Source organism: Myxine glutinosa, chromosome 10, assembly GCF_964187855.1.
Source record: "Myxine glutinosa chromosome 10, kmMyxGlut1.1, whole genome shotgun sequence".
Lineage (NCBI taxonomy): Eukaryota > Metazoa > Chordata > Myxini > Myxiniformes > Myxinidae > Myxine > Myxine glutinosa.
Window position 1 is genome coordinate 66,784,478 of NC_136270.1, and position 24,381 is coordinate 66,808,858.

The 24,381-nt window shown below is 43.0% G+C and overlaps 1 protein-coding gene across 1 annotated transcript in view; it reads left to right on the forward strand.

Annotated features, from left to right (window-relative positions):
* The first annotated feature begins 6,386 nt into the window (after positions 1-6,386).
* The window catches only part of LOC137433466 (uncharacterized), a 58,659-nt gene continuing 40,664 nt past the window's right edge, over positions 6,387-24,381 (forward strand). The window contains exon 1 of the mRNA XM_068125793.2: positions 6,387-8,514. Within this exon, the coding sequence (XP_067981894.2) occupies positions 6,387-8,514 (2,128 nt within the window). The remainder of the gene's footprint in view (positions 8,515-24,381) is intronic.

Consider the following 24,381-nt stretch of genomic DNA (forward strand, 5'->3'; position numbering starts at 1 on the left):
GAGAGAGAGAGAGAGAGAGAGAGAGAGAGAGAGAGAGAGAGACTTTTTATGTGCTTTTATTATAAAAGTATCAAAACACACATGGAAGAACACCGCAAAATTTTTACAAGAAAAAGAAAGTTGTACAAGCAAAAAGAATGTATATACATGTATATGTGGACATTGAGCGTAAGTATAATTTACAAAAACAAACTCAACACCTCATCTGTAAAACAATCGTCGTTCACACTGCCTAAACTTATCCGACCGACCGACCGATGGGGGAGAGGTGTTGTTTGTCAAAGAGGGCCAATTGGTAAGAGATGGAAAGAGGAGGAGGCGGAAAGCAAGAGAGCTGTAAGATGTTTGTGATTGGCAGGTGGTGGCAGACCTAACACCACAATTGGTATTCCCAGAGGAGATCTGTGTGACAAGATTGCGGCCTGACATTGTCATTTTGTCAGGTGCAACAAGACAGGTCATCTTAGGGGAATTGTCGGTACCTTGGGAAGAGAACATGGAGGAGGTGCACGAGAGGAAGAGAGGAAAGTACAGTGAGCTGGAGGCAGAGTGCCGGGTGAAGGGTTGGCGAGTTTCTTGTCATCCATTTGAGGTGGGGTGTAGAGGGTATATTGGCAATTCCTTTTCTGCATTTCTTGCTAGGCTGGGAGTGTGTGGGACAGAAAGAAGGAGGATGTGTGACAAGGTGGCCCAGGTTGCCTTGAAAGGCTCATTTTGGATATGGAGGACGTTTATCGAGGCACGTCGAACGGTGTAGGTTGAGGTTGTGGGTGATGGTTCATTTCAGCCTAAAGGGGTAGTGACTGAGCACGGAAGAGAAATGAAGATATTTGAATGGTGTGTGTGTGTGTGTGTGTTGCAGGAGTGGATGTGTGTGTTGCAGGAGTTGGTGTGGTTTTTCATGAATATGTTTTTGTTTGAGTGGTGCATGTTGTAAGGTAGGTGGTCGGTTTATTTTATTTATTTATTTTGGTGTGTATGTGTGTGGATGAGAGGCTGTGGATTCTGGGAGTGGAGGCGGTTTTGTTGTTAGTTCTCACTGTTTTCGTGTTCTCACTGGCTGGGGGTGTGGGTATGTCTGCATCCAGGTGTAGCTGCTGCATGTGGAGGCTTATGTGCCCTTGCTGGCCCACCTTAGCTGACAGTATCGAGGTTGAAGGGCCGAAACGGGATGATGCTGAGGCCCTCGACTGGGGACCCGAGCAGTGAGGCACACTTGTGACCAGGTGTGTTTTGAAATTTTATGTGACCAGGTGTGTTTTGAAAAGAAAAAAAAATCTATTCGTATTATTATATTATTATATATATAAAAGAAAGTTTTTGTTAGTTAGTTTGTTTGTTTGTTTGTCTGCACGCGCTAATCTCCTGAACGGTGAAAGATAGGAGGAAACATCTGAAACAAAAAATGTCGGGACGGGCCCCGAGAAGGTTATTGGCTAGGTTGCGAGGCCGGTCGAGGCCCACCTCGGCCGGGCTGGGCCCATTTCACAATTAAAAGCTGAGCTGAATTATAGTAGTCAATCTTCTACGGCCGCGGGTAAAAGCTGAATTATAGTAGTAAATTCATTCAGAAAGAACTAAAAATGTTGTTGGGGGGCGGAGGGAGGGGGAAGGGGGGAAGGGATAGGGGAGGGGGGGAAAGGGATTGGGGAAGGGGAGCAGGAGAGGAAGGGGGTTCATATATATGCTAGTGGGTGAATGTGGCGTTCATCACGTTTCTGAGTTAAGTGTGATGCCGATCAGAAAGAAGAAGAAGCCGTACGACCAACTTCATACACTTCCGGAATTGTTTGATTTATTTGTATTCAAATGTCTGGTGATTGTTTTGTATTTATTTATGCGAATGTGTACTTGTATATAACTATCATTAATTTTAAAAGGCTTCGGCACTATCGAGCGATTTTTTTCTTTTTACTCCATTAAAACGAACTTTTTTTTTTCCAAATATATATATATATATTTTGGCCTAAAACACTCCCAGGCACTCACTGATGAACCTCTGAAAGTTTGATGAAGATCCGTTCAGCCATCTCTGAATAAAACGCGGACACACAAAAACTGGACACACACACACACAGAGAGACAACTCGCGTTTATATATTATATATAAATCGGAATTTAAATTTAATTCAAAAATTGATCCAGACGTCTATTCTCTTTCAAACATTCAAACCGACAGAGGTAGTTATTTATCACAGCATCTGCAGAATTTTCACCCTTTTGCTCAACTCCGTTTCGCTGTTATTTGGTGGAGCAAAAAGTCAACTGAGCTTTATACAGTCACGTGAAAAAGTAAGTGCACCCCATGTAAAGTTTTGACTTTTTCACCATATTTCAACATACAGCTATTTGATCTTCATTTCAACAATATTGACAGATAAAGGTGATATAATATAACAAATATCATGAAACATTTACATTTTGTAGTCCATTGTATAATTTAAATAAACATAAATGCAAATTTCGCATGTGGAAAAAGTGAGTACACCCTTGGCTCTAATAGGTGGTATTGCCACCTTTGGCAGAAACAACCTCAAGTAGGCGTTTCTTATAACTGTCTACCTGTCTCTGACGTCGACTGGGAGAAATTTTTGCCCACTCCTCCATGCAGAATTCTTTCAGCTGTGCGATGTTTGAGGGGTTTCTTGCATGCACAGCTCGTTTCAAATCCCCCCACAACATCTCGATGGGATTTAGATCCGGGCTTTGACTTGGCCATTCCAGAACCCTCCATTTCCTTCTTTTCAGCCATTCCTTGGTGGATTTACAGATATGTTTAGGGTCATTGTCATGCTGCAAGGTCCACCTTCGGTTGAGCTTCAACTTTCCGACAGATGGCCTCACATTATCCTCAAGCACCCTCTCGTACAATGAAGAATTCATAGTGGATTCTATGATGGTGAGCTGCCCAGGCCCTGATGCAGCAAAGCTGCCCCAAACCATAATAATTCCACCACCATGCTTTACAGTTGGTATCAGGTTCTTGTGGTCAAATGCTGTCTTTGGTTTTCACCAAACATGTGTTCTGGTACTGTGGCCAAATAGCCCTACCTGTGACTCATCTGTCCAGAGCACATTGTTCCAGAAGTGCTGGTCTTTGCCTAGGTGTCCATTAGCAAACTTTAGTCTTGCCCTGATGTTCTTTCTGGACAGCAAAGGTTTCCTCCTGGCACACCTCACATGTAGATCAAATTTGTGCAGCCTCTTTCTCATGGTTGACTCGTGCACTTTGACATCAACAGTGGCAAGAGCTACCTGTAGGTCCCGTGATGACATTCTGGGGTTCTTAGAGACTTCTTTCAGCATCTTGCGGTCTGCTCTCAGGCTGACCTTGCTGGGGCGGTCTGGCCTGAACAAGTTGGCAGTTGTTTGGAATCTTCTCCACTTGTGGATGATCTTCCGGACAGTCGAATGATTGATTTCAAATTGTTTGGAGATCTTTTTAAATCCCTTCCCAGACTCGTAGGCATCTATAACCTTCTTTCTGAAGGCCTCAGAGAGCTCTTTTGATCTAGGCATTGTGACGCCGCACACTTCAACAACAAAGAGCAAACCAAACTAAATATCTGAGGTTTAAATAAGACAGGTTCCTCCAAGATCCTCTCTAACGATGTTCTAATCATTTGCACCTGAGCTGGTGCACCTGATTCTAATTTTAGGTATTTGAAGTAGTGATAAATGTAGGGGTGTACTTACTTTTTCCACATGCGAAATTTGCATTTATGTTTATTTAAATTATACAATGGACTACAAAATGTAAATTTTTCATGATATTTGTTGTATTATATCACCTAAATCTATCAATATTGTTGAAATGAAGATCAAATAGCTGTATGTTGAAATATGGTGAAAAAGTCAAAACTTTACATGGGGTGTACTTACTTTTTCACGTGACTGTACATATTTATAGATAGATTATATATATACGAGCTTGGCTCGGCTCGCGTCACTGAGGAACGGGCTTATTTTAGCTGAGTCAAATGACTGTACCTGAGTTGCTGTGTTGTCATGATTTACACCAACCACAATACAAACAATTACTTTGCACAAATGTATTTGTTGTGTTTGTGATATTACATTTTCATAGGCAATTTAGGTTGAATGTTTCTTTTTCAAGAAAGAACCCCTCAGCACATACATCGGGGAGGGGTAGGTGCAGACTGGAAGTTTGGGACGATTATACCTCACCACCAAGTAATTCAAAACATCTCACCACCAAGTAATTTAGAACACCTCACAGCCATAAAACACGAAATTAAAAACACCTCACCACCACGAAATTGAAAACACATCACAGCCATCAAACACGTAATAAAAACACCTCACAGCCATAAAAAACGTAATAAAAACACCTCACAGCCATAAAACACGTAATAAAAACACCTCACAGCCATAAAACACGTAATAAAAACACCTCACAGCCATAAAACACGTAATTAAAACACCTCACAGCCATAAAACAAGTAATAAAAACACCTCACAGCCATAAAACACGTAATAAAAACACCTCACAGCCATCAAACACGTAATAAAAACACCTCACAGCCATCAAACACGTAATAAAAACACCTCACAGCCATAAAACACGTAATTAAAACACCTCACAGCCATAAAACAAGTAATAAAAACACCTCACAGCCATAAAACACGTAATAAAAACACCTCACAGCCATAAAACACGTAATAAAAACACACCACCACCACGAAATTCAAAACACCTCATCACCAACTAATCCAAAACACCTCACCACCACATAATTAAAAACACCTCACCACCACATAATTAAAACACCTCACCACCACATAATTAAAAACACCTCACCACCACATCATTATAAACACCTCACCACCACATAATTAAAAACACCTCACCACCACGTAATTCAAAACACCTCACCACCACATCATTTAAAAACACCTCACCACCACATAATTCAAAACACCTCACCACCACGTAATTCAAAACACCTCACCACCACGTAATTCAAAACACCTCACCACCACATCATTTAAAAACACCTCACCACCACGTAATTCAAAACACCTCACCACCACGTAATTCAAAACACCTCACCACCACGTAATTCAAAACACCTCACCACCATGTGATTTAAAAACACCTCACCACCACATCATTTAAAAACACCTCACCACCACATAATTCAAAATACCTCACCACCACGTGATTCAAAACCACCACAACGTTATTAAAAACACTTCACAACCACAGAAACAAAAGTTTGAGGGAGTCGTTAAGTGACAACACAGACACTGCCCAGATGTGTCGATATATAGATAAATGACTGTACCCGAGTTGCCGTTTTGTCATGGTTTAAACCAATCATAATTCAAACAATTATTTTGCACAAATGTATTTGTAATATACGTGACATCTCATTTTATAAACAATTGAAGTTTAAAACTTAAGTTGAAAAAAAAAATTGGAAAACTTTTCAAAAAAACTACCCTTAGGACATACCGACGGGAGAGATATATGCATACCAGAAGTTTGGTACGATTTCACCACAGTTTGAGAAAGTAGTTCAGTGACGAGACAACACAACACAAGACAACACAAACACAGGACAGGACAGACGCTGCACAGATATATATATATGAATGAGTTGTCCCCCACCTCATGTGTGTGTGTGTGTGTGTGTGTGTGTCACGCACTTTTGTGTTTGTTATACAATTCCATGACATTTATGCAATTGCCCCAAAATTTCCTGTTGCACAGTATTGTAAGACAAGGCAGGTCAATGTCACAATAAAAAATTGCAATTCTTAATCAAATTGATGTTAAAACAAGAAATAATGGTGCTCTGGCGAATGGAGCATCACACGTCGAGAGCACCAATTGAGGGGCAGAGCTTGAGTTATGCCTCGGCCCTTCCTTGTCACATTTGAAGGTGAATTATTTGGCGGAAATCAAACGAATTGCATTTCAGTATCTATATTCCATATGCAGAATGGAAATGAATTTGCAAATGGTCCACAGTTTCCGGGACTACACTTAGTGTAAGTAGTTGCGGAATAATCATGTACTACCGCAAACAAGGAAGTTAGGCCATCATTGCTGTGGTGCACTCCCAGTATAATTTTTCCTTCAGCTTTAAATATCAGTCTTGTTAAAGATTTACCAAAGTCTATATGACTCAACTTTTTTAATTTTCCCAGAGGGTATTCAGATATGAGAGTGCACACACACACACACACACACACACACACACACACACACACACACACACACACACACACACACACACACACACACACACACCTAACAGCTGGGGAATTTGATTTGAAATCACACAGATGAATGCACTCTTTTGCAGAGTGAATCGAGGTGCAAGATGCCTGAAGCTTCAATGAGTCCCAGTAGCGACATGTTGAGGGATGACAGCAGACATACCACTTTGGGTGAAAGTGTCTCCCTCCGGAGCGGGCTGCGGATGAAACTGCAAAGGATGCAGATGAATGAGGCCCGGAAAAGGCAAGCTGCTACGCAAGGAAGCCATACTTTCCAAAATGAGGGCTCTTCAAACGAGGGTTTTCGAACACCAAAAGCCCTGAAATTCCCATGCACTGTATGTGGAAAACGGTTTCGCTTCAACAGTATCCTTGCTTTGCATATGCGGACACACACTGGCGAAAAGCCTTACCAATGCCCTTATTGTGACCACCGCGCAGCTCAAAAAGGCAACCTCAAGATTCATCTAAAGACTCACAAGGAGACCACTACCATTGCGGCGGTGTGCCGCGCAGGCCTTTCAACCTCTGAAGCGCGACATCTCATGGCCTCTGATGCTCAAGGGACATGGAATTGTGAGGGTGGACAAGGAACCATTTCATTGGCCAACGCGAGGCTCATCATGGAAGAGAACTCAAATGTTGTTGGATTTTCTTACAAATGTTCCTTCTGCAAAGGGAAATTCCGGACAAGAGACGAGTTGGAGAGGCATCAGATCATCCTTCACCGACCATACCGTTGTGGCCATTGTCAATACGCAGCGGCCAGTGAGGCTGATTTGTTGAGCCACACAGAGGTACGGCATGGATCAGAAAGTGGGTCTGTCGAGCTCAGAGGAAAGGCAGCCGGCAAAGAAGGTAGAAATGGCGAATCCTCATGCTGTACGATTTGTGGCCAAAGTTTTGCTCAGGCCTGGTTTCTCAAGAGCCACATGCGCAAACACAAGGTTTCCTTTGAACATCCGTGTACCATTTGCGGTCGCAGGTTTAAGGAGCCGTGGTTCCTCAAAAATCACATGCGGGTGCACAGTGCGGGACGCCGACCAATCTCCCGATCTTCTGTGCTGCTGTCCTCACCCTCGCAGGACAGTGATCCTCAGGTGATAGGTAGAAATCCCCACAAGGCAATAAGCATGCTCATTCCCATCGAAGCTTGTCCCACTTGTGGCCTTCTCTTCACTGATAAGCCCAGTCTGGCTGCCCATGCTGAGGTGCACATGCGTGACACACAGGGTGAAGAAGGGATCGAGAAGGAAAATTGCAGTAATGCTTGTTGGCCTAAAGCTCGATTTTTAGGAAAGCTTGGTTTGGCTAAACCCGCACAAGCGTTGGCGTTGGAGGGCCGGCGGATAGCTCAGAAAGCCGTTGCAGAGTTCAACCCAGTGGTCAGTTTTCAAACCTGGCACTTGGCTGCACATGGCTGCCTTGCAGAGCCTCAAGGAGCTGATTTGGCATCTCAACCTGAATCTGAGTCGGAACATCAGCTCGACGAAAGCGAGATAGGTCTGCACGTCGGCAAACGAAAGAATAATTTTATCCCACTGCAGTCTAAACGCCTCTGCTGGGCAGCATTACCACCTGATGATGGTTTTTCTCATGGCAAGGTCGATAGCAAAGTGGTTGGTAATGACGAGCTCCAAGAAAAAGTCTTAAATAATGTGACAGTCTCGTTAAAACCTGAAGAGCAGCTATCCATGCTTGCGGAATCACACGAGGATCCCAGTTGTAGAAACGAGCAGACATGCAGTGAGGTGTCGAGTCCTATACCAGTCGAGGACAGTGCCACAAGTGATGCAGAAAGTGGAGAGAAAAATGGAGACGGGTCAAATACTGTCAAGGAAACTGGTTGTGCTCTGGAAAAGCTCAAGATCAGCTTCAAAGGCCTAAGACTTGCAGAAGGTGTTGCAACAGGACGAGGTCCCAATGAGTGTCCCACCTCCGGTGCATCACCATCGTCAAATGAGTTTAAGGACATAGAGTGTCTCACGATACATCCTGAAACTCAGTTAGAAACTACAGGAGCATCAGAGTTGGATAAACAGCCAGGAACCTTGATGGCATCTCAAACAGCTGTCACCGGGAATGTGGATCCAAATATTGCCGAGGACAAGACTTGCTTATTTATGATGGAGTCCTTACCCCAAAATGGAGTCTTTGTGGATCCAAGTGAAGGTTCCATCGACAGCATGAACTCTGAGTCCATCATGCTTACAAACAAGCCAGGCCAATACAGTGGCATCATCTATCCCAAAGTAACATCTACTGGTAGGTACATTTGCAAGCTTTCATATATATGTATCGGCCTACAGTATTAGTATTGTCTCCTTGTGTCCTTGCATTTCATGTGAAAGTACACTGATGTCTACCAATGTTGGTATCTTGCTTGTGGCATTAGAAACAAGTCCTTCCAGAAGGCCAAAGAAAAACAAGATGGCTGATTACCAAAAATAAACTTTTTTAGTATCTTATTTGACAATGTAGTGATATTTTCCAAAGTATGTCCTAATTTGTAGAACATTGATGATTGGTCTGAATGTCCAACAGGAAGATGCAGAGGTAGCCTACTTATACCTTTGAGGTGTCTAGTCTGGGTTTGAATCTCGAAAAAGCGTGCTCTCTCACGGATGGCGGGGATTGATTGTTGGTAGATGTCAAATAACGCAGTATTTTTTGAGGAAGAGTCAGCTCGTTATTGATTTTTAATGAAGAGTACGAAGCAGAAGGCATCCTGACAAAATTGCAAATTCCTTCTCTAACCAACTCTAGTCAAACTTCAGGCCCGGAATCTTACATGACCTGCCATCCCATACTAAAATGGGATATAACATAGGATGATCAATGATGATTATTATCATTGTGATGATGATTGATGATGATAAGTGTTCTCAAGATACTAAAATGGGATATAACACAGGATGATCAATGATGATTATTATCATTGTGATGATGATTGATGATGACTCTGATTCTGATTCTGCAACTGGACCCGACGGCATCAGCCCACGGGTCCTAAAATCCTGCTCTGCTGCTCTATCTCACCCTCTCTCTGTTCTCTTCACCCTCTCTTTTGCTCAAGGTCAACTGCCATCTGCTTGGAAATCAGCCAACATCACCGCTTTGCACAAAAAAGGTGCAAAAACAGATCCTAGCAACTACAGACCAATCAGCCTTCTCCCAATTATCAGCAAAGTCATGGAATCCATCATTGCTTCGGATATGAAATCTTTCCTCTTCTCCAATGGCTTGATCTCTGATCATCAATTTGGTTTCAGACCAGGTCACTCTACTCTGGACATGCTGCTTCTGCTGTCTCAACAATGGATGGAGGTCCTCAATGCCAAACAGGAAATTAGAGCTGTCTCCCTCGACATATCACGTGCCTTCGACACGGTCTGGCACCCCGCTCTGCTCACCAAACTCTCCTCCTTTGGTATCCATGGAAATCTCCACGCATGGCTGGCGGACTTCCTCTCTAGTCGTCGTCAACGTGTGGCCCTGAATGGGTTTCTCTCATCTCCTCTTCCTGTTCAGGCTGGAGTTCCCCAAGGCAGTGTTCTGGGCCCCGTGCTTTTTCTGGTCTTCATCAATGATCTCTCTGACTCTCTCGAAAATCCTCTCTATCTCTTTGCTGATGACTCCACTCTCTGCCGCTCCATTCCTCTTCCCTCAGATTGGCAGTCTGCTGCCTCCTCACTCTCTGAAGACCTGGACAAAATCACAGACTGGTCAAACAAGTGGAACATGTCTTTCAATCCTGACAAATCTCACACTCTTACTATGTCTCTCCGAAAAGATCGACTGGACAACCCTCCCATCTACTTTCTCAACAATCCTCTCCAAGAAGTTCTGTCGCTCAAGATTTTGGGTCTCACTATCTGCCATGATCTTTCTTGGGAAAACCACATTTCCAAGCTGGCCTCCAAAGCCAGTCGCCGACTGGGCATCCTCCGTCGTGCGAAGTCCTTCCTCGGCACACCTGAGCTCCTCACCACATACAAGGCTTTCATCCGCAGCTCAATGGAATACTGTTCTCCCCTATGGGCCGGTGCTCCTGCCTCACACCTAGCTCGGCTTCACGCTGTTGAAACCAAAGCTTTCAGAATTATTGGAATCTCCCACGATGAAGCTATCTCTGAGGGCCTTTCACTCACTCACCGCAGGCAGGTAGGTGGTCTTTCTGTCTTCTACCGACTCCTCTCCGGCCTTGCACCCCCAGCTCTCTCTGTGCTCTGTCCCCCAAATATTCCTACAGGTCGCACAAGATCTGCCAGCAACCCTCTGATGGTTAAACTGCCGAAATCTCGGCTCTCTGCTCACCTTCACTCTTTCATTCCTCTTTTCTCCCGCCTCTGGAACAAACTCCCTCACTCCCTTCAATCCCACTCCTCCCTCCAGGTCTTTAAAACAGCTGTTCACCACCATCTCTTATCTTCCCCCATCCAAAACCTTGATCTTTTCTACCCCCGCTAATTCACCCCAGATCCACCTTGTTTGAAATTCCAACTTCTTTCCTGGAAGTCCTGGCAGTGTCCATATGTTTTATACCTCTCCCACCGCCCCCTTCCCATGCCCCCCCCCCCCCAAAGCCCTCGCCCTCTCTCAGATCTCTCGATGTCTCCATGTCTCTCGGTCCCTGCTCTCAAATGTTGTGTTTGTGTCCTTCCCCCTCTCTCCCCATCTTGTCTACCGCTCCCGATGTTATATGTTTTATGTGTCGGTTTGTCTTTCTGTGTGATTAATGTTCGCTCTTTCACGAGCCTCGATCTTGTATACAAAAAAAAATAAAAAAATAAAAATAGTGTTCTCAAGATACTAAAATGGGATCTAACACAGGATGATCAATGATGATTATTATCATTGTGATGATGATTGATGATGATTGATGATGATAAGTGTTCTCAAGATACTAAAATGGGATATAACATAGGATGATCAATGATGATTATTATCATTGTGATAATGATTGATGATGATAAGTGTTCTCAAGATACTAAAATGGGATATAACACAGGATGATCAATGATGATTATTATCATTGTGATAATGATTGATGATGATAAGTGTTCTCAAGATACTAAAATGGGATATAACATAGGATGATCAATGATGATTATTATCATTGTGATAATGATTGATGATGATAAGTGTTCTCAAGATACTAAAATGGGATGTAACACAGGATGATCAATGATTGTTATTATCATTGTGATGATGATTGATGATGATAAGTGTTCTCAAGATACTAAAATGGGATATAACATAGGATGATCAATGATGATTATTATCATTGTGATAATGATTGATGATGATAAGTGTTCTCAAGATACTAAAATGGGATATAACACAGGATGATCAATGATTATTATTATCATTGTGATGATGATTGATGATGATTGATGATGATAAGTGTTCTCAAGATACTAAAATGGGATATAACATAGGATGATCAATGATTATTATCATTGTGATGATGATTGATGATGATAAGTGTTCTCAAGATACTAAAATCGGATATAACATAGGATGTTCAATGATGATTATTATCATTGTGATGATGATTGATGATGATAAGTGTTCTCAAGATACTAAAATGGGATATAACATAGGATGATCAATGATTATTATCATTGTGATGATGATTGATGATGATTGATGATGATAAGTGTTCTCAAGATACTAAAATCGGATATAACATAGGATGATCAATGATTATTATCATTGTGATGATGATTGATGATGATAAGTGTTCTCAAGATACTAAAATGGGATATAACACAGGATGATCAATGATGATTATTATCATTGTGATAATGATTGATGATGATAAGTGTTCTCAAGATACTAAAATGGGATATAACATCGGATGATCAATGATGATTATTATCATTGTGATAATGATTGATGATGATAAGTGTTCTCAAGATACTAAAATGGGATATAACACAGGATGATCAATGATTGTTATTATCATTGTGATGATGATTGATGATGATTGATGATGATAAGTGTTCTCAAGATACTAAAATGGGATATAACATAGGATGATCAATGATGATTATTATCATTGTGATAATGATTGATGATGATAAGTGTTCTCAAGATACTAAAATGGGATATAACACAGGATGATCAATGATTATTATTATCATTGTGATGATGATTGATGATGATTGATGATGATAAGTGTTCTCAAGATACTAAAATGGGATATAACATAGGATGATCAATGATTATTATCATTGTGATGATGATTGATGATGATAAGTGTTCTCAAGATACTAAAATCAGATATAACATAGGATGATCAATGATTATTATCATTGTGATGATGATTGATGATGATAAGTGTTCTCAAGATACTAAAATCGGATATAACACAGGATGATCAATGATTATTATTATTATTGTGATGATGATTGATGATGATTGATGATGATAAGTGTTCTCAAGATACTAAAATGGGATATAACATAGGATGATCAATGATTATTATCATTGTGATGATGATTGATGATGATTGATGATGATAAGTGTTCTCAAGATATTAAATCGGATATAACACAGGATGATCAATGATGATTATTATCATTGTGATGATGATTGATGATGATAAGTGTTCTCAAGATACTAAAATGGGATATGGCATAGGATGTTCAATGATGATTATCATTGTGATGATGATTGATGATGATTGATGATGATAAGTGTTCTCAAGATACTAAAATCGGATATAACACAGGATGATCAATGATGATTATTATCATTGTGATGATGATTGATGATGATAAGTGTTCTCAAGATACTAAAATGGGATATGGCATAGGATGTTCAATGATGATTATTATCATTGTGATGATGATTGATGATGATAAGTGTTCTCAAGATACTAAAATCGGATATAACACAGGATGATCAATGATGATTATTTATCATTGTGATGATGATTGATGATGATTGATGATGATAAGTGTTCTCAAGATACTAAAATGGGATATAACATAGGATGATCAATGATTATTATCATTGTGATGATGATTGATGATGATAAGTGTTCTCAAGATACTAAAATGGGATATGGCATGGGATGTTCAATGATGATTATTATCATTGTGATGATGATTGATGATGATAAGTGTTCTCAAGATACTAAAATGGGATATAACATAGGATGATCAATGATTATTATCATTGTGATGATGATTGATGATGATAAGTGTTCTCAAGATACTAAAATGGGATATAACATAGGATGATCAATGATTATTATCATTGTGATGATGATTGATGATGATAAGTGTTCTCAAGATACTAAAATGGGATATAACATAGGATGATCAATGATTATTATCATTGTGATGATGATTGATGATGATAAGTGTTCTCAAGATACTAAAATGGGATATGGCATAGGATGTTCAATGATGATTATTATCATTGTGATGATGATTGATGATGATGATGATGATGATGATGATGATAAGTGTTCTCAAGATACTAAAATGCGATATAGCATGGGATGATCAATGATGATTATTATCACTGTGATGATGATGATGATGATGTTAAGTGTTCACAAGAGAGTCCGAGCATTGCTACCCAGGACACCACAGAGGTTTATATTAGGGATTGGCCTGGAGATTGTGCAGGGTAGTGAAGGGGAAAATTGGAAATATTATTTGTTGGAGAAAAGTCCTCATTTGTACAGGTTGGTGTGGCTAGATGTGTATATACAAATATGATGGAATTTTTGACTCCTATTCCCAAAACTCCAAACAAACCCAATCCTCCACCCCCAAGAACCCCACTCCAATCTCCTTCCAATATTTATTCCCTCATTTCCCCGCTCTCCTATCCTTCTTCACATTTTTCGTCATACTCTCTTGTCTTCCTTTTTTTCGATTTTGTTCCCTCGTAACTAAATAATAACTAGATGGCGATGTTGCCATTTTGGAAAAAAAAATAACTGTCGTTTAAGATGGCACAAAAATAGCACTTGCAGTGAGTGAATGGTTGGAGGATATATTGATAATCGATCGGCCCAAGTATAGCACTAGCACATTCTTTGATGAGGATTAAGTTAAATTAATTGTGCATTTATGCCAACCCATATACCATTAGTGATCTTCCGCCATACTGTATGGACACGTGCTGCAATTTGACCTTTGCAAAGTGCCATTCTCTATAAGGTCTCCAAATCCGATATATCCTGCTGGCTATGACATCAATGCTGAAATGTTATGGCTATCTATAAACTATGTATGCAACTATGGTGGAATCTTTAAAATATACATATTCACTAAATGCAACATCCCCTCCCCAACCCCTATCTTCTCCAAAACCCCGTGTCCTCTGCCCTGTGTATGTAATAAATACATTGCTCATTGTCCCATATCTAATATAGAATATTTCGTTAAAATACCAGTTTTGCTTTTCTGTATCCTGCAGTCTGAGAATATGATGTAGAGTCTGTAGCTTTGCAACCCAAGTAGATTTTGCATGATGTTCCTGAACAGAGATATTGGTGTACTTCACATGGTGAAGCTCTCTCTTATCGACTAATGGATTTTGGTTGGCTCTTCGTACATAAATGCATTCCACCGCACATGATCACATACTCACGATAAAACAGTTATATAATACACTCAAGAGGCACAATACAAAGCAGAATTCATAACACATTATGTGCACAGTGCATGGAATTTATAACTGCATTACTTTAATGGGAAATAGGACATATGATGTATGATACATTATTCAGGAGATTTTATCCAATTCTTGTTTTATTAAGTACAGAGGTGTCTATTGAAATGCAATTCGAATATTGAGTTTAACTTTTACCCTTTCTTGGGTTTAATATCACATAACATACAGTAGGTTTCCTTGTATGAACAAGGACATTTGAAGGTTCAAATATTTTACGCTGAGCAATAGATACTAAACAGCTGCGTATTGAAGAAGTCTGTAAACTACATTATAAAACAATTCCCTACAACAATTATATATATACTAGTGGGGTCACCCGTGGGAATCCCACGGGCATGGACGTGTGTGACATTTCAACATATTGAGTTGGATGCTGCACATTCATTTTTACAAAATGGTTACTGGCAATTCATCAGATCCAGAAATAGTGTGATGAACACAATTTATTTATTTCACATAATATGTGACCCCTCACTCCTCTCCACCTGACACTCTCCTCTCTCCACCCTCACGCCTCTCCAATCCCACTCCTCCTCACACTCCTCTCCAATACCTCCTCACACTCCTCTCAAATACCTCCTCACACTCCTCTCAAATACCTCCTCACACTCCTCTCCAATACCTCACACTCCTCTCCAACCCCTCACACTCCACTCCAAACCCTCACACTCCTCTCCAACCCCTCACACTCCTCTCCAATCCCTCACACTCCTCTCCAACCCCTCACACTCCTCTCCAATCCCTCACACCCTTCTCCAATCCCTCACACTCCTCTCCAATCCCTCACACTCCTCTCCAATCCCTCACACTCCTCTCCAATCCCTCACACTCCTCTCCAATCCCTCACACTCCTCTCCAATCCCTCACACTCCTCTCCAATCCCTCACACTCTTCTCCAACCCCTCACACTCCTCTCCAACCCCTCACACTCCTTTCCAATCCCTCACACTCCTCTCCAATCCCTCACACTCCTCTCCAATCCCTCACACTCCTCTCCAACCCCTCACACACCTCTCCAATCCCTCAAACTCCTCTCCAATCCCTCACACTCCTCTCCAATCGTGCCTCACTCGCCTCTCCAATCGCTCCTCACTCTCCTCTCCAATCGGTCCTCACTCTCCAAACCCTCGCTCCTCTCCAACCCCTAGCCCCTCTCCATCCCCTCGCTCCTCTCCAACCCCTCGCTCCTCTCCAACCCCACGCTCCTCTCCAACCCCTCGCTCCTCTCCAACCCCTCACACTCCTCTCCAATACCTCCTCACACTCCTCTCCAATACCTCCTCACACTCCTCTCCAATCGCACCTCACTCGCCTCTCCAACCCCTCGCTCCTCTCCAACCCCTTGCTCCTCTCCAACCCCTCGCTGGAATGAATGCCAGTTTAAACAGGATTACCTTTACTTCCGTATAATAATGATGAATGAAATAATAACGAAGAAATATCTGCCGGCAATTTCCCGTCTGTGGCGATACGTGAACGAAGCTATGCCCCTCTCTCCACATTATTGTGACGACGTATAAATTAAATATTTCATCGTGACGATTGTCATCAAATGGAAAAGTCCGCCACAAATTTTTAATATACCTCGCCATGTTACCGTCTGTTATTTTAGGCGGTGCATAACCGACCATGCCGCGATTTTTAAAAAATATAGTGTGGTCACCCATGGGAATCCCACAGGCATGGACGTGTGTGACATTTCGATATATTGAGATGGATGCTGCACATTCATTTTTACAAAATGGTTACTGGCAATTCATCAGATCCAGAAATGGTGTAATGAACACAATATATTTATTTCACATAATATGTGACCCCTCACTCCTCTCCACCTGACACTCGCCTCTCTCCACCCTCATGCCTCTCCAATCACACTCCTCCTCACACTCCTCTCCAATACCTCCTCACACTCCTCTCCAATACCTCCTCACACTCCTCTCCAATACCTCCTCACACTCCTCTCCAATACCTCCTCACACTCCTCTCCAATCCCTCACACTCCTCTCCAACTGCTCACACTCCTCTCCAACCACTCACACTCCTCTCCAACCCCTCACACTCCTCTCCAATCCCTCACACTCCTCTACAACCCCTCACACTCTTCTCCAACCCCTCACACTCCTCTCCAACCCCTCACACTCCTCTCCAACCCCTCACACTCCTCTCCAACTCCTCACACTCCTTTCCAACCCCTCAGACTCCTCTCCAACCCCTCACACTTCTCTCCAACCCCTCACACTCCTCTCCACCCCTCACACTCCTCTCCAATCCCTTACACTCCTCTCCAATCCTTCACACTTCTCTCCAATCCCTCACACTCCTCTCCAATCCCTCACACTCCTCTCCAATCCCTCACACTCCTCTCCAATCCCTCACACTCCTCTCCAATCCCTCACACTCCTCTCCAATCCCTCACACTCCTCTCCAATCCCTTATACTCCCATCCAATCGCGCCTCACTCGCCCCTCTAATCGCGCCTCACTCTCCTCTCCAATCGTTCCTCACTCTCCTCTCCAATCACACCTCACTCGCCTCTCCAATTGCTCCTCACTCGCCTCTCCAATCTCTCCTCACTCTCCTCTCCAATTGGCCCTCACTCTCCAACCCCTCGCGCCTCTCCAATACCTCCTCACACTCCTCTCCAATACCTCCTCACACTCCTCTCCAATTCCTCCTCAAACTCCTCTCCAATTCCTTCTCAAACTCCTCTCCAATACCTTCTCAAACTCCTCTCCAATACCTCCTCACACTCCTCTCCAATACCTCCTCACACTCCTCTCCAATCGCGCCTCACTCGCCTTTCCAATCACACCTCACTCGCCTCTCCAATCGCTCCTCACTCGCCTCTCCAATCGCTCCTCAATCGCCTCTCCAATCGCTCCTCACTCTCCTCTCCAATCGGCTTTTCCCCATCTCGTTTTTCTCCCGTCTCATTCGTTTTCTTGCTGCATCCTGTTCAAGTCTTCGTTCTACAATCTACATCGATCGTCTCATTCATTTTGGAAATGGAAGTTTCCACGCAACGTATGAATTGTCACGATCCTCAAGAGGAAGTGTCTTGTAATCATCAAATGACAAATGGCAAGTAAATTACATTGTGAAAATTAAAGATTTCAAATAAACCTATTTAAAGTGTATGCGCACATACCTAATAAAAAAAAACGAAGAAATATCTCTCGGTAATTTCCTGAAACATGTTTTACTTCCGGCTAATAATGTTGAATGAAATAAGAACGAACAAATATATGTCGTTTTTGTGACGACTGTCATCAAAAGTAAAAGTAATATATATCTTAACGGAAAAGAAAAAGTGAATTTTTAATATATGTCGACATTTTCCCCGACTGTTATTTTAAGCGGTGTATTTTCGTGTATCATCGTGGCGCGAATTTAAAAATATATCTCTGCATTTTCCCGTGTGTGCGTGAATGTTCGCAATTATTTCTGACACCGAGTCTAAAACTATCGATAAAAATTAAATCAGATGGTGAATTCGAGATAAAATCGTCAGGGTGACTCAATGAATGGGCTTTAGTTTACAGGCTTTTGAGAAATCATTTCGTTCCATAAACGAAAACTTTCATGGGATTCTCTTCCCGTTTTTTTCAACCGAGTCTAAAACTATGTTAGCGACTGTTAAAAATGAAATGATATATCGAATTAGAGTTTAAATAAACCTGTGTGAGAGAGAAAGACAGCACGGGCCTAACTAAACAGGCCTCAAAGCTATTCGAGTTAATAAAATGGTGGATATTTGTTTACATGAAGCCTCTCCAATAATGGGTGGAGCTACTCTGTAAACGGAGTAAGCCACACCCCCGGACAGACAGACAGACAGACAGAATCACCGTAGCCTATTATATATATATATACCTCCTCACCTCACACTCTCCCTTAATATATATATTAGTCAGGAAGGATTGTTTGATGTCACGAGCGGTTTTCATAAGAGGTGATAGTATAGTGGTACGGATCTGGTCTGGGAGAGGGGAGGGGTGGGGGAGGGGGAAATGAGGGTTATATTAGAATAGTTATTTCATAATACGTGTTAGCGTAAGTGTGATGCAATTCCCCTGGTGATAAAACATACGGAGAATGTATTTAGAAAGATCTAGTCCACCCACCCCCACCTGATTATCTGTATCAAAGGCCCGCCTACATTATTGAATCCGCCCCCCCCCCCCATTTATCTATCTCTCCTTTTATCGAATTTCATTATTCATCCACATCTTATTATAATAGAGCAAACGTATATGGTTATGTCGTTATGTATGTGTGTTTATAGGCGACGAAAACGTCATCTTCTTCTTCAAATAAAATTACCGCCCTCTTAATTAACCCTCTTAATTGCGTTAAGACTGCTGAGACCCCTCAGACCTTTGATGACCCTTTAATTCCCCCAAGACCCTTCACACCACCAAGACCCCTGAAGACCCAAAATACCCTGAAGACCCCCAAAGACCCAAAATACCCTTCAAGGCCCTGAGGCTCAAAAAGACCCTGAATACCCAAAGACCCTGAATACCCAAAGACCCTGAATACCAAAAGACCCTGAATACCCAAAGACCCAAAACACCCCGAAGACCCAAAACACCCAGAAGACCCAAAACACCCTGAAGACCCAAAACACCCCGAAGACCCAAAACACCCCGAAAACCCAAAACACCCCAAAGACCCAAAACACCCCGAAGACCCAAAACACCCTGAAGACCCAAAACACCCAGAACACCCAAAACTCCCCGAAGACCCAAAACACCCCGAAGACCCAAAACACTCCGAACACCCAAAACACCCCGAAGACCCAAAACACCCCGAAGACCCAAAACACCCCGAAGACCCAAAACACCCTGAAGACCCAAAACACCCTGAAAACCCAAAACACCCCGAAGACCCAAAACACCCCGAAGACCCAAAACACCCCGAAGACCCAAAACACCCCGAAGACCCAAAACACCCCGAAGATCCAAAACACACCGAAGACCCAAAACACCCCAAATACCCAAAACACCCCAAAGACCAAAAAGACCCCGAAGACCCAAAATACCCCGAAGACCAAAAAGACCCTAAAGACCAAAAAGACCACGAAGACCCAAAAGACTCCAAAGACCCCAAAGACCCAAAAGACTCCAAAGACCAAAAAGACCCCGAAGACCCAAAAGACTCCAAAGACCAAAAAGACCTCGAAGACGCAAAAGACCCCGAAGACCAAAATACACGGAAGACCCAAAAAGACCCAAAGACCCTTAACGACCAAGAAGAACCAAAAGAACCTTAAGACTCCAAAAGCCCCTGAAGACCCTGAAGTCCCAAAAGACACCGAAGACCCTTAATACCTAAAAGCCTCTGAAGACACCAAAGACCCAACAGACCCTGAAGACACCAAAGACCCAAAAGACACTGACACCTCAAAGACCCAAAATACCCTTAAAGGCCCAGAGGATCCAAAAGACCCTGAAGATCCAAATCGTCCTGAAGACCCAAAACACCATGAAACCCAAAAGACACCGAAATGGTCAAAGATGCCTACCCCTCTGAAACAACGTGTGGTGAGGCGCACGGGGCGCGCCGAGTCACGCTAGTAATAACCAATGAAATTGTGGGTCAGTGCAAAGCTCACCAGATGAGCCAAGGGCATGCCCTTATATGGACACCTGTCTGGTGGCAGTGTCCAATGAGCATCCCATGTGTGATGCACTTTAAATGCGTACCTCATGCACAATAATGCAGCAAGATGGCAGTCAGAGAGGCTCGGCACAGTCTCCATTTGTGCTATTGATCTGTGCTGTTGCGGGCTGCTCTGGGCCATTCCAATAAGTCACGGAGGAAGACACATGAGGTGCAGCAATGCTAGGACTGCACTGAAAATGCTGCACACAAACCCAGGACCCAAATGGCTGACCGGGAATGGGGCGAGCACGTTGATGGCGGACCCACACCAAATCCGCGAGCAGAGCCACACAGGACAGGTTTCTATGTCTGTTCATTCCCCCGCGGAGTCCCGTGTTCCCCTGAATGAAAAAGATGAGGTGTGGCTGTCGTGGTTTCAGGGAGCGTTGCATATAATTATTTTATTTAATCACGATAGCCGCTGAGTAGCTGCGCTCCCTTCCCTTTTCCGCATTCTCTGATTCACTCTGTCAATAAATTCCTCTGTTTGATTAAAAACTTGTGTGGCTATTTGCAATGGTATCCATAGCACTTGGAAATTGGCCTATTAACCGTGAGATGGGTGCTTATGTCAGTTATGTGACTCAACATGGAACATCGACGAGCTCCACTCGGCTATTCCTGTCGGCAATTCTGCCACAGTTGTTGCATTCGGAGACGCCAATTCACTCCAAATTAACCTGGCAGACACAGAGAACTTTTGGTCCCAAACCCACTGGGTGGCATGATGGTCATTGAAGACCATACAACCATAATAATATTGTTGTGGTTCTAGGAACTGGCTCCAAAGGCAATTGCAACCAACATACATGTCCCATAGTTAGTTATCTCAATAGTACAAGACCCAAGTAGTTCCTTCCCGTTGTGCAGTGGGTTGATTGCGGTAGAATGTGTTGGAGAAGGGGTGAGGGGCAGGGGGGGGGGGAAGGAGAGGATGGGGGGTTGAGAGGTTTTTTTCCCCCTTTTTCTCCCCATTTCATAATGATCGTCACGAATTCCGTCACATTATGAGCTCCGTTAAACACGCTGTGGCATGACAAGGGTACCAGTTAATTAGAATGCCGTGCCAAAAACTAGTTTGAATCGCACGCCAAGACCAAACTGCCACCTTGCTTGATCTCACCACAATATAATTTTAAACACCACAATTATTACACAGCCATTATCATTTATTAGCACGCATTTTAATTTAGATTTGATTTTTACTGCACTTTAGATTATATTGCATTAAGTTCATTATACACACTGTTCATCACCCCAAGACCCGAAATAACCACAACTTACTAACCATGACTTTGCCTCAACCACACACACCCTACCAACATTCCTGCTCCATTATCACCTCTTCTACTCACACCATAGATGCCCGAGGCAACTTGGGAGTGCGGGGAAGGTAGCGCAAGGAACAGCAGCGAACGCCTCCATTCTCCGGACTTAATTCAACACCAGAACAAGCTGGAGCTAATTGGCCATTAGTGCTTCATTGACAACTCATTCACTTTGTTCCCCATACAACCAAATAGAGCTCACAGCATTCTTTAAATGCCTTTAAAAGCGGCCTTTAAAATGTCCAGAGAACATCACGCACGTTAATCGAGGAGAACCATCGCATGGCACGGTCAGAGGATGAAGTGAGCTAGATGTGTGATGGAGATCTCGTGTAGGCAGGGCTAAAGTGGTAATGCACCAATCGGCATCGGTATTTCCACCAAGTGCCCTTTTTGATCAGATGTTAAGCCCCGGCCTCCCGAAGCGACTAGAAAAGTACAACAAGTAGTGACTCTATGTGTGTGTTGGTTTTGGCCCATGCTCGGTTCGTGTGTAGATGAATGTGGCTTGAGAGTTGCCGCTCACGTTTGGTGGATCAGAGCTAGGAGCTTGAGCAAGGGCAGACGTAACAAACACCGTGCAAAGCGCACATTAGGGCCGAGCCAAGCCACACTCATACACTCTCCTAGAACTCTCACTCAGTAGGCTATTCATTTCATGCATTATTTTCTTTGCTTTCTGTATATCGTCCTACTTGTACTCAGAGGTATCAACGATTAGCGGCTTTTCCATGGCCATACACCTCCAGAGTGGACACCACTATATACACACCTCTTCACTGTTTCCTCTTGCATCAACCACATCCCACACACCTCTATGCTCACACACCCTAGACACCCTCAGCATCCTTCCTAGTAACCCCTCCCCTTAACGTTTTGGGTGGCGGAGGCACGATGGCCTCCACCCGGCGAGCTTAGAGGCCGATGTCCATCTTCCTTTCTCTTTTCTTTCTATACTTGGCTCCTTTCCGTGGATGATCTCATTGGGTACCCATGTCTTGTGTTTAGTGGATAGGTAAGGCATAGGAATAAGTTCTGCACCTTGTCTTTTTTTTTTGCTGAGACCGCTTGCACCCTTTGTCGCTTGCACCCTTCGTTGCTTTCAATTTTCCCTTTTTGTACATTTTTACTGCATTTCTCCTTTTTGATGATTGCTTGCTTGTGTATTAAAGTTCTGCATAGTACTGCATCTCCGCATTTCACGTTACTTTGTAAATAATAAATGCCCTTTTGTCTCCAATCTAGCCATGTTCATCTTTTCCCTCATTGGTCCAACGCTATCTGCACATAAGTTAGTCTGGGAGGTTATAATTCCTCAAGTAATTCGCTCTCCTCCAAGTGTGGTGTGCACTAAGCGGTTGCTCGGCCGCCCTAATGAAGATCCAATTAAGATAAGATTAGTGCACACCAAGGGTGCAAGGCCCAATATTGGAAAGCCACATCACTCAGGTAAACAGTTGTCAGACGGAGGACTCTGGGGTAACCTGGTAGACCAATTGGTACTCACGGTTGATTAACAACCCACCGTGACATGTAGTTATTCGTGATCTGTGGCCTCAAGCCCGGTAAGTATAAGGGAAACAAGGAACCGCCTCGTAATAAACCCCAAACCCATGGCTGTAACAATTTCTTATCTAAGAATATAAGTATTTTTGTTTCTTTTTTGCATACATAGTCGAAGCTCATGGAAGAACTAGTACACTGAATGGAGCAGGATGTAACAGACAAAAACAGGAGGCAAAACATGCAAAACGGGATGCAAAATGAACAGAAGATAGAGGAGGAAACAAGAACAGCAGAGTTGATATAGGGAGACATGGGCTAACAAAGGGAGTGATGAGGAATGGAGGGCACGAGAGGATGCATCAGGTGGACAAGATGGATACAGAAGGAAACTCTGAGGAGGAAAAACTGTAAATTGAAAGGGGAAGGGATTGTGGTGGAGTTTTGGATTGGGGACGATTTGAGATGGGAACAGGTGTCATCAAGACCTGGAGTGAAAAATGAGATGGAAGTGCTTCCACAGGTTGGTATGTTGGTTCCACAGGCAGGAAAAAGAGGAATGCATGAGTGAGCAGTTATCCTGGATTGAGGTTGTTTCACCAAAAGGAGTTTGAGGGTGGACTATGTGTGCCCTTTCACCAGAAGAGGGTTGATGGTGGAAAGAAACCTGGGAGGGGTGGCGGAGGGAGAGCGGGGGACAAAGCATGAAATTTGCAGAAAATGCAAGATCAGAAAAAGGCGGTAGAATACAAAGAGATCAGATAGCTCTCTATGATGGCAAAATGATAGGCCCATGGACTCAGAGCTTCACCAGGAGATTCCAATGATCTTGTAGGACTTGGTTTCCACAGCGTCAATCTGAGCAAGATGAGAGGCAGTGGAGCCAGCCCAGAAGGGAGAGCAGTACTCCATCAAGCTGCTGATGAAGGCC